Below are 17,586 nucleotides of genomic sequence, written 5' to 3' on the forward strand. Positions count from 1 at the left end.
TTATCAGGATATGGTCACGTGCTTTGATTTAAAAAATTTAATGCAGTAAGAGCATCACCGCAACAAGTTCGATGAACTTCTGACAATGTAGAAGAAAGTAAATGGTTGACATGTTATCCTGCATTATAAAGTCATCCAAAACGAAAACATACCAGTATCAAAATTACATCTCAAAAACTGATTCTCGTAAAGCTAAAACCTAATATCTTTATCTTAAATACATATTAGAAAAATGTAACAAATCTCAATGGCATTAAAAATGCATGCAAGTTCAACATTACAAATAAGAAAAAAATAAGGATTTACCACAAAAAAGGTAAAGCAAAATGAACCCATGGCAGCATTGAAGGTAACTCATTCTACCCATTATATAACATCAAGTCGGGCAAGTACTCATATTGTAATTCAAATTAGAAAACACTTTGCCATCAGATACAATATAAGATTTCACCTATTTAGTTAGCCTAAATGCAAGGATTGATAGACTAGATAACAAAACTTGTTAAAGATTGCATAGGGTTCTGTTGATCTTTTTAAGACTACCTTCACACCTAAATAAATCATATCATCATTAATAGTCTTATATAGGAAGTTAGTTAACCCCAGTAACATCAAAGGCATAAATACGACATATAAAAGAGCTGGAGGTTAGTTTATGGTCATACTATTGTAAATTGTGTTCTCATTAAAAAACATTTTGAGATTTACCTCCTTGAAGTGGCTTATTATTCTCAAGTATTTGCAGAACACTTCTTACCATATTTTTTGCTTGCACGAGTTATTTGAAGAAGTTGACTTAAAATTATTAGAATGATATCTTTATTATTTATTATCAATGGTCAATATTGTAACTTGGTGTAAATATAAGTTAGTTTCTATTTTACGAATGCTTGGTTGTAGAAACATCAGCTTTGTAATTCTTTAAATGTTCATTTCATTAATTCATTCAATATTTTGCCAAAACATGGTTTAGGAGGGCAAAGCGAAAAAAAAAATTTCAATAAAAAAAAAAATTACATGATATTATTTTCAAGCTTTTGAAAAATATGACTTTGTAAAAGTCATGGCTACTAGGCATTCCAGGGTTTTGGTTGTAGATCGCATCTCTGCAAATATCATTTGTGTGTTCTGAATTCCCAATCCTAAATTTCATTTGTGTCTTCTGATTTCCCAACCCTTCTAGACTCACAATCTTTCTAGCATCTAATCTTGGCTCTTTTTAAATTTCCAAAGCCCACATTTGAAATTTGTCAGGAGTCATTTTTGGAAGCCATGTTTTCTATAACCCAGATTTAAACCATGGTCAAGCTCTTTCTGCTCATCAGAACACAAAACTGACGGTTGTTTCATCATGTTTTTGGCTCCCTATGGAATACAGTTCCATTTTAGCCAATGATTTGAAGACTTCATGCAATTTTCTTACCATCTGCATGCTTTATTTCAAGCTGCTTTTGCACATTTGAAATATCCTTGGGCCATTTTCTCGAAAAACAATTTTTTTTTGTGGTTTTTCTTTGAGCTGCGACAGCTCTATAACTGCTTGCAGCAGAGCTTCTTTCCCTGGAGCCGCAATTTTCAAAGCGTTTTGCTATGAGCACCACTTGTTTTCAGCATCAGGGACTAGCCTATCATTTGACCCCTGTATGCTAATACTGTAGATTAGAGGGTCCAGTTTAGGCTTCACGAAGGATTTTAGAAGGCAGTTGTCAGGCATTGTTCAGGTTTTCTCTTTGTTTGACTCAGATCAGCACACTTCTATTTACAGTGTGTATTTCGGGATAGTCATGTTTTGCACATTTGGCAGGGCACTTGAGCAGTTGTTATCTTTATAGAGTTGTGGGCACATCTGCAGAGCTCTCACTTAAAAGGACTTGCTATTTGTAGTAAGTTCATTATTGGTCAGTACTATTTGTGGCAAGATGTTTAGGCACTGGCTCTATCAGGAAAGCTGTTGAGTTTGACTTGGTCACTTCGTTATTTGGTGATTGAAAAGATTAATGATATGGTTTATAACTATATAATAGGACCAAGACATTAAATATTTATTTATGAGCTTATTACAAGATGTCAATTCATATTGGAAGGAAATATAACTGTTTATTATATTTAAACAGTCAAAATATAATATGTATTTATACTAAGTGGAGTTTTAAGTTATGAAGAGTGTGATCTTGAAGCCTCATGTTGGATGTCTTCGTGAGAATATATATACCGTGAGGTTGATATCAAACTCTATTGTTTGTGTTGAGCTTGTATGCTGAAGGAGTTCTTGTAGAGTTTTGAATACTGCTGGGACGAATTCTAAATTTATTTCAGAGATTGGCACTTTGAGTTGGTGAGACCATCCAGTGAATTGTGCAGTCGGCGTTGGCTTTACACAGAAGCTAAAACTGTGCTTCAAAGAAGGAGAAAAGATATAAAAATCTATGGTGTTTTAGAACTATTCCTGATTTCAACATAGGGCTGTGTTCATTGTGTTTTTTCTTTCACCAATTTTCAGCATTAGCAAAGTATTAAGCAGCCGCCATCAGCTAGGAACCACCCATCATCTGAGAAAGGCCTCAGGAAGATCATAAGAATACTTCTAAAATTCAAGGCTAAAGGAAGGTGAGTATGAAGAGCCTGGCTTTAAGAATCAAGTTTCAAGTATAGCTATAGCATTTGTGCCTTGAGAGATTAAATCTGGAAATCACAATGAGTCTGAAGTTCTCAGTTAGACATTAATGTTTATATGTTTGATATCAATGGAAATATTTCTCTAGATTGCAAAGTGTCTGTCAAATTGTCTTCTCTACAAGTTCGTCATTCATAGTTCAAACTTGAAACTGCATAGATGTACTACTGGCTGAGTATTTTCCGAGTTGTAAAAACTGGCCATGTTTTCTGGCTTGGCGAGTTTTTACGACTTTTACTGGTGCCATAAACTCCCCTCCCCTCCCCCCCCTCCCCGGTTCTTTTGCATAAACTAGTCAAGTTTCTGCCAAAAGATCGATGAGTTTTAGTTAAAAACTTGGTCATAGTTTTATAATAACACTTCAAGACAAAAAAGGGTCCATATTAGTTTCCTTTCTCATTTCTTAACTTGTATTTTGCTAAGAGGGGGGAAATAGCCATCCTAACACTTGCAAATTGATTTCTATCAATTTGAGGCAGATTTGAGGTGCTTTTTGAGAAGGATGACATTTATGATTTGGAGAGGCAAGCTATGGAGGAGGGGAATGGGTTTTGTTTGACATTAGATGACATTGAGGTGAATGAGTTGTCAATCCTAGTGCTAGAAGAAGCTAGAGAAAGAGCTACATCTAGGATAGACGATGAGCCATAGACTAAGTTGGATATACCGAACAAGGAAGCACAGTCATACCAGTGCAGACTCCTAACTCTAGCCTCTAGTTCTACCTCTCCCTTAGTTCTTACTAGAGATGAGAAGAGGAAGATTTACTTATAATGATGTATTTACTATTTAGTTCTAGTTTTACATTAATTATTCACAATTTTGCTTCCGGTTATGAGCATTATTCACAAGAATAAAATTTTGTACCCACTTTATGTTTAAATATATCTAAGACTAAGCTTGCTTCTTTTGTGTTCTCATTTATTGACACATTGGATGCATCTTCTCATTGAATTTTGTAAAAAATATGCATTTCTAATTAAATTTAACCAATTATTTAAATTCCCGAGTTTTTGCCAAAAACTGGCCAAGTTTTCCCTGAATTTTATTTTTAGGCCTTAGTCAGTTTTTGGCTTTGCAAAGATTTCCAAGTATGGTTAAAAGTATGTCAACTGTTCAACGAAATGTGCATGATGGTATAACTGGATATTTATGAGCTGTTTTGAGTCATGTCAACCTAACATTTAGTATTGGTCATCTTACAACATATTTAGAGAAGAAATTCTTGTTAAATAACATGAATTGTTTTCTACAAATGTAAATAGCACTGCCATTGTTCTTGGTGTGTTCCAAATGCAAATCCCAAACTCTTATAAATATAAGAGTAGGAGACATGTCTCATGAAGAGACATGTCTCTATGATTAAATATTTATTAATAAATATATTAACAATATAAATCACAATATAACATATGTATCATATTAGTATATATGTATAATATAAAATATATTTATAATATTATATATAGTATACTTATAATAGTATATATATTATATATTATATCAACATGGTATGCTAAGATTAAATCAATTCCACTGTAGCTATTATATTAACACTCCCTCTTAGTTAGGGAGTATTGATATAGAACACATTATGCTCTAAAGCATACGAAGAGATATCATCTCAGAATGATATTCCTCGAATGGTATATTTAAGGATATCAACATAAATCCATCAACACACACATATATATTAACATATATTACATATGGAATTTGCTTCAATTCACTATGAGGCTAAATTTCTCAACACTCCCTCTTTACCAAGGAGGGAATTAAAGCAAATATAATACAAGATTAAACACCACCTTAAGTGTGGTCTATAATAGATTTATGTCATGGTGTCCGGCAAGATCCGGCCCAAAGAACCATAACAAATTTATTTTCATGGTGTCTAGTAAAATTTGGCCTGAAGAACCATGACAAGTTGATTTTCATGGTGTCCGGCAAAATCTAGCTTGAAGAACCATGATGAGTTGGCTATTAAGGTGTCCAACAAAATCCATTCCGAAGAACCATGATAACACTTACTCCAACACATTTTGTGTTAGGAGATAGATCAACTATTAATGAGGTCATCACCATACAATAGTGAACTCACACATATGAAAGATCGTCACCTTTCATTGCACAAAATATGCGAAATAGTAAACACCATGAACCAAGTCAAAGGGTTGTACAAGGGCTTTCACCTCAATTCTCTCTCACAAAGAAGAATGCATTACAAAGAATTTCACTTACAACTTTCTCCTCAGAGAGAAGATATCATTTACAAAGGATTGCACCTCAAAATTCTCCCTCTGAACCTCAATCCTAGGAAGTCAGCTCCTCTAGTTAGTTCCTCAGAAGCTCTCTTCACCCAAGGATGCCTTTCAAACTCCCTCTAAATCCAATATCAATCTTCCAACTTTCTGGTGATAAGTCATTACTTCCTCATGACACACATAGGAGTAGGCCCATCAAAATCATAGTCACACACATGTATCTCTATACTCCCTCTGATTATCAATCTTCTAAGCTCCTGCATTGCCTTCGAAGAAGTGCCATACTCCCTCTTAATGTAAAAGGATACTTATAATCTCAATCATCAAGGATGAGAATCTTACTTTATTCAACCTGACCATCAAATGAATAATGAATCCTAGATCACAGCTTCTGTGGAGCTACTATCATAAGATTGAGTCTGCACAATATGTGGTAGCATGTGTAAAGTGCCAACCTTCTTTTCCTGCAAGAACATCCTCAAACAAGGAAAAGATCAAGGTAAATAAATCTTATAATATGTGTAGAATTACAAATGGAAGAGAGACTAGAATGAGTAGATAATGTAAAAGATAAGAATACTTATCTGCACATGAGGGTCCACAGGCATTTGAGAGTGGAACATCTCCTTTCTAAGGATGGTTTAAGTGGGATATTCCATTACATAGATTTTTATTGTCCCTCCCACAATGTAAAATTCCCACTTATTCCACTGTAAAGATTTTTATTATTGTATCACCATGCAACGCCTTCAAATTCCCTATAATAGTTGCACCAAACACACCAATTGTAGAGACTCTTTTAGAAAGTGTAGTTTGTTCTCATATGGTTCATCTCTACAAGTCATCTCTTGACTTCTTTGATTAAATCAGATATCTTCCACATATGTTATTGCAGATTTATATCAAAGATTGAGTTTGATTTAAATATCCAATGGATATGGTTCTTTATTCACACGAGATGATGACTTTTGTTCCATATGCTCCAAATTTCAGATGCCCCTACCACTTGTACATTCAACCGAACTTGCAATGTCTCTGAAATCTTGGAAATTCACAACTTTCAGCCATTGTATGTCATTCCTTTAAGGTATTCTAACCAACAATTATCATGCACTGTCTATGATTCCACAATTTACAATTTGTGTGCTTTATTTACTCTGCATACATTTGCCTATTTGCAATTTACATGTCGTCTTTTCTACGTTTGGGTCATTTATTGATATTTGCAATGAAATTTTAATTTACGTATTTCAAACTTATTATTTCATTGGAAGTCCAACCGACTGATTATGGAATTCCTATTCGATCTATAGAGAAACCCATATATTTATTATTGTCCTCCATATTCATGATCATAAGACCTTTTATCAAAGTATATTTCCCATTCTTAGGGAGAGGATAGTGTATGGAGAGTGTAGTGCCTCTCGTGTTTGCAGTTTGTATCTTGTTCCTTTTTTATTCGAGAGATACTTGATACTTTTATTATATGTACCTTGTGATGACCTGATGGTTGAATGTTATACTTTGATTTCAATGCCATTGATGCTTTACTACTATGGTGTTCAATTTATCATATTTGCATGTTGATGTCATTTTGAGATGACATTAGATCTATGATGATATCTGATTGTCTGGTATTTGGACACATTTTCTGATTATGTTATGTGATGGATTTTATGTTATCGTTATTTACTTCATTCTCGTCTCTTTATGCTTTATGCAAACGTGAGTGATGTAAATAGATTAATTAGGTATAATTGAATAAATGGTTAAATTAATTATTTAATGCAATTATTGCTTCGGCTATGATATTATATGCAATTGCACTTGACCTTGTGTTTTAGTGTGCAGGAATTATATCCCTGGTAGTGACACATGGACTTAGTGATTCAGCTATTCATATTTTACCAATGTCGTCCATGTATGGTCACCGTATCCTTATTTTAATTGTTTAAATTAAACCTTTTGATGATTATTAAATCCGAACTCATCTGCATTATGTGATTAAACTAGTGAGCGTGTCTATGCATTTAGAGGTTCGCATTGCCACAAAAGTTGTTATGTGATTTTCTGAGATTTTGGGTTTCCGAGCCTTAAATTTTATTGAATTTAATTTCTAGCAGCTTTGCTTTAGGTAAATTCCTATTACAAGAAATAACCTGTTTTCATTTGGGTCGATTCAGAGTCTAGCTAGTCTACCTGGCTATTTGTCCTAATTGACTATTCACTCGAAAAGTGAATAAGTATTGAAAAAGGGATTTGTTTTCTCACTTTCAAATTTTGATTTAGAAATTGGAGAGCTTTTCTAAAATCCTCTTTCGAAAGGACTAGTTTTCTCCTCGTTCTAAGAGGTGTGAGCGTGGGATCTTCGCGAGGTCAATCTCGTTGGATCTAGCTCGAGGAGACCTTACTTTGTCGTCACTTTTGGCAATATTGGTAGGGTATTTATTTTATCAGGCTGATTTCAATTTATGCCATTTTTTGTCAATTAGGGCTTTCTCGTTTTCTTGTTTCTGCTTCGTTTCAGTTTTTCTTTCTAGTAGCAGTTTGTTATGAGGCTGAGAACTAGTGTTCCCCTACATTTCTGTTTGCTGGTTTTGCCCAGTTGATCAGGTATGAACATTTTCCCTGTTTTCGAGATGGAAATTTGGGGTTTTGCACCGTTATGCTGGCCGATTTTTAATATGGTGTCCGAACCCAAATATTATTGGATTTTCAGGATTTTTGTACCCAAAGGCCAAATGGGTTTTAATTTCAAATTTTTCCAGTTTTTGGGATTTTTACCTCATTTTGCGTGCCGCCCTGTTTTCTCAAGTTTTCTTGGAATTAATTTGGTCGTGGAACTGAATCATCCATTTGCATGTCAGTCGGACCTTTGTTGCAATTTTATGTTGCATTGGGACGCGTGTCACATCCGTCCTCCCAAGCCTGTTTTGGCTTGAGTGACTTTCTACATTGTGTTCTCATCCAGTCTTTGTGTTATGATCTTCGTGATGATGGTGCGCCACACACGAGCACATGCACGTACAATTGTCGAGTGACTTGCGAGGCCCAATCTTCTATGGTACTTCCAGAAGTTATGATCATTGGAGTTGGGTTGGGAATTTGCATTCCTACGGCCACTCATCATTTGATGAGCATGGGGTAGGGTAGGGTAGCATATGGAGGGGGCTTCTATCTTGCAACCTAGCCATCATGGCGCCATAGGTTGGGAGAGGGAGCTTTAATTAAGTGAAAACTAAATAAAACACTAGCTGGTAATAAAACTTAATGAAAAATGTTTTGTGCTTGAGCCTTCCATTGAGCGAGTTGAATCCGCACGATCCGAGCTTGGGCTTGTCGATGCCAAGCGACTCTCCATGATGTTAGCCCCTACTTAGTAGCCCATTGAGTGTCTGACCAAGACTAGTAGTTTATGCATTGTTTATGTTCTTGGTTTCATTCATCATATTGTCTAGCGTGAAGTGTTAACCATGGACGTTTGCTTTATGTGTGTTTGTGGTTGGTTCATTATCTCCATCAACACGGTGGGTGTGGGCCTACGAGTTCCATGTGTTTGGGAGGCATAGCTACCTATACCATTGTTGTGGACTGGTGTACAGAGACTGTCTACTATCCTAGTGCGACTGTTGCTAAATGTGTTCACCCTGTACTTCGAGTTCCAAAGTATACTTTCTTCTGATTTATGCTTTCATTGGAGTGCTTGTATATCATGTTTAGATGATGTTAGTATTGACACATTTCCTTATTATGATGTTTAGCATATGTAGATGATGAGTTGATTTATAGGGTTATCTTATCCTTTACTCCTAGCATGTTAGATTTTTTTATGCTTATATTGTAGCATGTTTTAGTAGTGACGTCCTCATATGTTAGCACCGAGGATCTGGTCGGTAGTTTGGGATGTTACGCGCGAGGATGGCTAGGGCCCACAATGGTCTTATGATGCTATTATGGTTGGGAGGAACCGCATACTTAGTTTGGTTGTTTTATTCATTGCAATGTTGCTTTAGGTTATTGCGATATTGTTTTAGTACACTGCGATGTTTCCTTATGTACTTTCCCTTCATCGTGTTTACACGTTTAGATTCAGATTTCGGCTTTCTGTCTTTCAATTATTGTTCAAGTGTCCTTGCCTCGAGACGTGGATTCGGTACTCCCCGGTGTGGAGGAACTTTATTTCTTAGCTTTTTACCTTTTTGTTTTCTAGCATCTTATCTTGGATTCTTGCGCAAAATTGTACTTTCTCACGTGAGAATGCAAGATCGGTGGCCTTTAGCACCTCACATGAAACCCAACCCCAATTTTGGGTGTCTTGGCTGTTTGGCCAAGTACGTTCTCGCATGTTTGGTGCACATCCTTGCACGGAAGGTACTTCCTTGCTGGCGTGCTGCACATCTTCCCACGAGCTTTCTTTCTGCTGTTGGTCCTCGTGCGAAAAATAGGGGGCATCTCCACTGGTTTTCGAGGATCGATTTTTGGTGATTCTAGTACCCTTAGGGTTTACTTAATTTTCCATACTTTAACAGATCTTAGATTCTTTGTGTTGTTGTCATTTTGGGTTTCCATTTCCTTCTGTGTGTGGGTCAATTCGAGTAGTGGCATTTGGAGATTCATTGGTTGTCGGGATGGTGGTTAAGTCTTCTAGTGCGATCTTTTAGATTCATGTATGATGTTGCCTTGTGCTTTCATACTTGTAAAAAAATATAATCATGGCTTGTATTTCATCCTTGTTCCAAGGATCTCCAGGCAAGGCATTATAGAGAGTTTTCTTTCTTCTTTCACTGTGCATAAATATATCCCAAAACCGTGTACAGTTGGTCAAACTTCCAAATCGCCTTTGTAAGAAACTTAGATTTCTATAGAAATATCAATACTTTTTCATGTGCAATGGATTCTTCATTTGGAAATCTTTTGTGCTAGAATTTCAAACCGGTGCCATTGTAGTGGAAACAATTCTTTATGGGTAAATGTTATAAACTTAACTGCATCCAAGTTCTTATTCATCAAATCTTTGTTATTTTGGATTCTCCATTGATTGAGCTGGTAGGATCATTCTTCACCCTATGGTTTCCTTTGATGGACAACAAAGGTATGTCCCTATTTGAGTCAACTAGAGCATTTAATAACTTGATGTTCTTGTGTGACCTTCTCAGATCTTCATCAAATGATAGGCAACAATCATTCTCTCTGATTCAATTTATCCCACTTGCAAAGTATCCCCGTTCATTATTATTTATTTATTTTAAGGTTGTAGCTTACTAGTATGCATCTCTTGATTTTAGGATTGCTTGTTGAATTTTCGGCTGTGTCTCTTGCCGAGAACTTCAAAGCAATGTAGGTAAATTTAGATCAAAGAAAGCATAAATTCTGTGTAAACTTCAAAATTCCAAATCAAAAGAAAAATCTAGGACTGTGACAACACTCTCTCTTACACTTGCACATGAAATCAACCATGATGCCAGAGAACTAGATCTTTACTCACAGGAACCTTGTGCAATCAGAGATAAGAAAATATCATCCAATCAATAGAAATATGGATAGTCTTCCTCAGAAAGATTTTAGGATTTCCAGTATCTTCCATACATACCATTTATTCCCAGACAATAATGTTTCAATGCAATAGATTTATCCTTAATGTATTTGAATACAATTGCTTTGCAATCTGTTTAAGTACTTCAGGCTTCAAAAGAATATTTCTACTACTAAAATCGATATGATTTGCTTCACAGTTATTTGGCCTATGCAGATGTCAAGACCAAGGAATAAGTTGTCATGCTTGAGACTTAAGCTAGAAATAATAGTTCATCCCAGATGATAAGGATTCTTCATTGGTATACACGCTGTTCATTCTCAAATTTTCCATTCAAGCATTAAACTCCCAACTCATTTAACATTTAGTCATAGCGATTTGGGAATAAGATTCTCCATGGAAGAAGAATGTCAAACTCTCCATTACTGCACATTTCATGGTCATGATAATTTAGTGGGTTATCTGTTTCTGAGGAGTACAATAGATAGGACTCAGTAAAATCTGATATATGTACTGATGAGATCAACGATGAGGCCTTATTTGTAGCATGTCTTGTCAATACATGACTATAGGCTGCCTGGAGTAGTTCTCTAGATAATGACAGTAATCCCATGGCGTTGAATCCATCATGAAAGAAGTGCATTTTGCTTTTCTCATCAACTATGTGAATTGCTGGTGAAATAGCACAACCCTCTTCTCAATTAAAAATTCGATGATTCTCAATATCTTTTACATTATTGAGCACAGGAACAATAGTTTGTGCAAGCTCTAGACGTTGCAAGAATTGCAAGCTATTAAAGTCAAAAGTCAATTGCAATTTGTGTAACATATTTTGTCTTGGTGTGCCATTCTTTAATTAGATGAGTTTTCCTTTGATTTAAAACTTCACAAGTCTTTTACAGAACCGATGCCGGTTGAGCTGGATATATCATTATTCAGTAGTCAAGAAGTTCTCCATCATTATTTCAGACATGTGCTTCAATTATCATCAGATCTACTTTGATACTTACATTCTTACATTTACAGCCTGCTCTGATACCATGTTGAATATCATGAATTGTTTTCTGCAAATGTAAATAGCACTGCCATCATTATTGGTATGTTCCAAATGCAGATCCCAATCTCCTATAAATGTAAGAGTAGAAGACATGTCTCTATGATTACTCATTATTAGTTAAAACTTAATTTATTAAAAATATAAATCACAATATAACATATCTATTATATATAATATATATGTATAATATAATATTTATATAATAAATTTATAATATTATATATATAGTATAACTATAATATTATATATATAATTTTTATATCAACATGGTATGTTAAGATAAAATCAATCCGACTGTAGCTATAATATTAACAATTCTTACCCAAGATCCTAGATTTGGTTTACTGCTTGTACTGAGTGTTTGACAGATTTCTCAACTAATAGTTATAATTTCAAAGCATATTCAACTGAGAATCTTACAGAGATATCAGAGCTAGCAGCTAAAGCATTTGACAAAAATGTCAAACAGCCATAATTGAAACTAATTAGAGGTTTGGCATGTAAGAGCCCTTGGGGCTCTTACAGTGGTATCAAATTTGTTTTGTACCATCCTGGGGGTGAGGCCTCTTGCATTAAGGATAAAGAGTTTGTTGGCATAATCATGAAAAGGATTGAGCCAGAGAGCATGAAGCATCAAAGTGGTGTTGTCATTGCTAGCAACAAAGCATACTGGAGGTGATGGATCAGCCATACCAGCCATACCAGCAATAGATTCGATCAAACAGAGAGAATTGCTAAGTATTTTGTGTATCGGTGATAGAACAGTCAATTTTGGAACATGATCAGCAATAAAGATTTTGATAGTTTCAGGTTGAGCGGTTCACGTGAAATCATTTTCAATATCATATAAACCTGGGTCTGGAATCGCATCAGCTAGCTCACAGTACAAAAAGAAATCTGAGGAAGAGAACCAGTGATAGCAGTTAGAACAGGGTACTAACAAAGTAAGTTTTATGGAATTGGTAAACAGGTAGAGAAAAAGTTAAAAGTATGTTTTAATTTATCAATGAATTGATTTGGGCCAACATCAGGGAATTCAAAATGATGAATTTGCCCGCTTGCTCAATTGTTTTAGTTGATTTGAAGGCCAACTTTGGTAACATGTTTAGGGTTTCCACCAACATGAATAAAGGTATATAAAAGGAGGTCTAAATTGAAATGTAATAAGTTGTGATGCATGAATGTGATTTGGAATGTTAAGGCAGAAATGAAGAGAGTTGTAGAAGCATATCAGGGCAACAAATTGAGCAAAACAGAGGTGGATCTGTCAAGCTGTGAGTGCTATTTTCAGATCCATATCACTTGTTGAATCCTAACAGATTTGCAAGTTTCCCTTAACAGGTCACTCCTAACACGGTGAGCAGGATCCTAACATCTCTAAAGATTAAACCCTCTAACCAGGTGACTCTCAGAAGGAGTTTCAAATCCCTTAACCAGGTACCTCCTGAAAGGTCTTTTGTAATAGCGTTTAAAGGGCTATAGCTACTCTTAACTGGGTATGCCCCTAACAGGGTGATCTAATACTCCTAATAGGTCAATTCTTATTGCTGCAATAGTGAGACATTGTGGGCGCTGATTCCCACCCTGGTTTTTCCCTCTACCCAAGGGTACCCACTGAAAAAATCTTGGTGTTCTTGTGTTGCATGTTCTAGATGTTTCATTTACTTTGTTTCTATGCTATAGTTTCATTTGCATGTAGGTTGTTTTGTAAATATATTAAAAGTCTCATGATCAGTGGTTATACCGATTCACCCCCCTCCTCAATGCATTACAATACTAATAGAGTTTGTGTGAATCATGGGCAAAACAATGTCTCTACAAAATCTTATGCCAAAGCTCAGGCAGCCTTACATAATTATAATAATTCCTTTCAGGATTACGCTAAAACATTAGCTGGGTTTCTATAATATCCAGACTTTGGATCCTCTGTTTGCAAAGAAAAAGGAAGGAAACACTTATTCAAATAATAATAATACTACTTATTTTTATGACAGCAGTCGCTTGCTTGAGTATAATGATAGTGTTGATGCTAAAGCAAGTGTGAAGGTTGTTGTGGGGGTCACATTGGGTATTGAAATGCAAGATGGGAGTGTTAAATATGAGAATTGCCTAGAACATATGAGCTATAACAATTCTAATTTTCATGACAGCAAAGAGTGGAGATTGCATCAGCATGAGATGACAGATATTTCACGTGTGGCAGATTTGGGTACTAGTGATGCAATTTATGATGAGGACTCGTGCTATAGTGAGCCTAATTTGTCATATCAGAGCTTTGAGAATGAATCAGAAAATTCATTCGTTGGTAATAGGTCCCACAATTGTTCATCTGATCCTGACTTGCAAGGACCTGCAGTTACATGGTAAGAGGAAGTGTGTGAGGAGTGCTATAGCAGCAGCTTCCACTTTATCAGATGAGCTATTTGTTGAGGTGCTTAAGAGCAGTTCCTTGCTTGTTAATGTGTGTGGAGATGATAGCACACATGATGTTGATCATGAGGTGACCACTATGGATAGAGCTTCCTATCACAGACAGCATTGTGGGTTAGAAAGCTTGCATTGTTATGATCAGATTGTAAAAGAATGCAGATTTTTAACCAGTTCTTACAAAACATGCAGTATGCACCATGGGAAACCTTTAACCTTCAAGGCAAAAAACCCTGCAAAGAATCTTGGACATTATTATTGAAAATGTTCAGTCTGCACTATAAGTAATTGACCTAAGAAATTGGTACCGAAATAAATGTGAAGCACTTTCAAAGTGAACTTGGCATGGTTACAAATTCCGAGACAGAGTCTTAGAATACCAAATTATTGTAATATTTTTAAATAAATCTAACCTTAAAATCACATTTATTTGTTTGTATTTTCAATACATACTATAAAAGTTATGTGCCTCGATCTTTTCTTCTGATAATGTTATCGCAGGAAGAGGGAGTCTGATACTTCTTCATAGGCAATCTTGAATAAAGAGCTCAGATGATTGTTATTTAGAGGGAGTTTAAAGTCTTTGTGGGTGACTGATTTTAATTGCCCTAATCCCTGTGTACATCACGAGGAAGTGACTGGCATATAAACAAATTACAATAAGGTAATATAAGCATGGTCTAAGCACATCTGTCCATCCACGTTGGCCAAGATATACATGAGCAAAGACACCGAAACTAACCAAAGAGGGGCCCACTATCACATCGAACACGGAGATCAGAATGCAAACACACTAATCAAGAACAACAGTCCCACCAACTTGCAGAGGATAGGAACCTAAGGAAAGGGAGTAATATCATGCCTGAACAGGTAGATAAAATAATGTAAACAATCAGCCTTCAGACAAATAATGAGATGATAATATTTGATGACTATTTAGATATTAAGAGGCTATATGTATTAATATTTATATAAGTATATAAATATTAATATATATTTAAATGTATCTATAATATCATTTAATCATGGGTTGATCTTATGTTTACATATTATGTTTTATCCGAGTAACACTATAAAACATACACTCCCTTTTTAGCTAGGGTGGATAAACACAAGACATATATAACACCATTGCTAATATTAGGAATGACAATTTTGAGGATATCTTTGATCAAAAAATTTCCATTATTTGATATCACGTGAGAATTGCTTTTCAAAATATCAATACGTGATATTCACCAAAACTCTGAGTAATGGTCTACAAAATATCAACATACGATATTCACCATTTTAATATCACATTTGAGTATTGGTCTCTAGAATATCATCATATGATATTCACCAAATACTCTGAGTAATGGCCTTCAGAATGAGATGTAAGATATTCACCAAATACTATGAGTAATGGCCTCTAGAATATCAAGTCATATAATATTCACCACATACTTTGTGTAATGACTTCTACAACATCAATTCGCATAACTTTCACCATATACTCAAAATGTTTATAAGATATGTACACATGCATTCTCATAATGCTTACCATATAAACATCCACCATGCAAGGTATAATCTATCATGATCCGCATAGACATTGTAAGATATCCATCATAATATACATTAAGTTAGTTTAAGATCGTCACCTTTCAATAACTTTTGCAAATACAAGTGAAATCATTTGGAAGTCGTCACTTCCTCATGATGTAAGACTTTAAGCTCTCTTTGAATATCAATTATCTGAGCTCTTTATTCAAGATTGCCTATGAAGAAGTATCAGACTCCCTCTTACTGCAATAACATTCTTAGAAGAAAAGATCAAGGCACATAACTCTTATAGTATGTATTAAAAATACAAACAAATAAATGTGATTTTAAGGTTAGATTTATTAAAAAATGTTACAATAATTGTAACCATGTCAAGTTCATTTTGAAAGTGCTTCACATTTATTTCGTAGTTTAGTGAAGATGATAAGAAAAATAGAGAACTCCCTCTTAGTCCAATATTTCACACATGTTATGGATATTTTGAAGTTCTTTTAGAATGGACTTTGGCGAACGCTGCTTGATGTTTCAGTCTATCTAGGCAATGAGATGCTATGTGACCATAGTTGTCACATCTAAAACACTATATTTTAGAGTAATCCATATCTTTCCTTTTCCCTTTGAATTTAGGTTTCTTCTTTTTATCGACTTGGGCAGTGAGAGAATAAACATGACAGCCGGTAGAAGTATCATCTTGAGACATTCACATCCCTCCTCTTGTATGCAATCAGCTTCTAGTCGAGCAAGTTTAGGGAGCTTGGAGCGAGCACGTACTTCTAGTTTAAAAGTTTCCCATGATGGTGGCAGCCCCTTTAGAGCAATCATGGTAAATTCTTTCTCATCATAGATGTGACCAATGGTAGAAATTTGGTTCCTTCCTTTTGTTATCCTCATGAAACATCAAGTGACAAATTCTCACTTGTTTATCTTAAAGTTGGAGAGATTGTCTTCAGAGTTAGAATTCTAGTGGTATTGTTTATCACAAACATTTCTTTAAGTGCTTTAAATATTTCATGTACTATGTCTAGCTCTGCGATGTTTGGAAGTAAATAGTTCCTAACACTGTCTACAATTAACTTCATAGCTTTGGTGTTATTGCTTTCCCACTTTTCCAATTCATTACTTCTTTTGGGTGGTGGTTCAGATTTTTCAATGCATTGTTTTAAACCGTTCTCTTTCAAGGTTAACTTCATTTGCAATTTCCATCGCGCAAAATCTGAATAACCTTCAAGCTTGTCTTCTAGCCTCATACCGTTCACAATCTTGACAGATTATGAATTTTAATAATATTTGAGTGCACTAAATAAATCTAATCAGAATCATCTCATAAACTTGGCTCTAATACCATGTTAAATTTTAATGATCAAGTTTATTTTAAATAATCTTCAAGCCTTTATATATATATATATATGCTCTCAAATATATTATAATCAATAATCAATATCTATGGTTATATATAGTTATAACTACTTGTATGACTTAGTTGATAAATCAAGTAGTCATGGGGTCAATTACTTATAGTGCAAACTAATGACCTTTTACCCGAATGTTTTTCTTACTATCTCATCAATCAACAAAAGCAAGGATGGGGCTCAATTAATATATTATAAAACATATACAGGTACATCCCTTGCAATACAAGAGATGCCTTTTGGCATATAAAAAGGTTACGATAAGGTAATATAAGCATGGTCGAAGCATGTCCATCCATCCACGTCAACCAAGATATACATGAGCAAAGACACCGAAACTAACCAAAGAGGGGCCCACTATTACATCGAACACAGTGATTAGAAGTCAAACACACTAATCAAGAACAAGTGTCCCGCCAACTTGCAAAGGATAGTAAACTAAGGAAAAGAAGTCCTATCATGCTCGAATAGGTAGATAAAATAATGTAAAGAATCAACCTTTAGACATAATGAGAAAATAATATTTGATGAATATTTAGATATTAAGAGGTTATATGTATTAATATTTATATAAGTATATAAATATTAATATATATGTAAATATATGTATAATATCATTTAATCAAGGGTTGATCTTATGTTTACATATTATGTTTTATCCGACTAACACTATAAAA

General features: G+C 34.9%; 1 protein-coding gene across 9 annotated transcripts in view; it reads right to left on the minus strand.

Moving 5' to 3' along the window:
- Positions 1-17,586, minus strand: part of LOC149570238 (ran-binding protein M homolog) — a 249,221-nt gene that overhangs the window by 48,076 nt on the left and 183,559 nt on the right. For all 9 annotated transcript variants that reach the window (XM_089822867.1, XM_089822874.1, XM_089822871.1 and 6 more), the window contains exon 9: positions 59-118. In XM_089822867.1, the coding sequence (XP_089678993.1) occupies positions 59-118 (60 nt within the window). The remainder of the gene's footprint in view (positions 1-58; positions 119-17,586) is intronic.

Source organism: Cupressus sempervirens, chromosome 3 (assembly GCF_028749045.1).
Source record: "Cupressus sempervirens isolate cs-2001-9-10 chromosome 3, ASM2874904v1, whole genome shotgun sequence".
Taxonomy (NCBI): domain Eukaryota; kingdom Viridiplantae; phylum Streptophyta; class Pinopsida; order Cupressales; family Cupressaceae; genus Cupressus; species Cupressus sempervirens.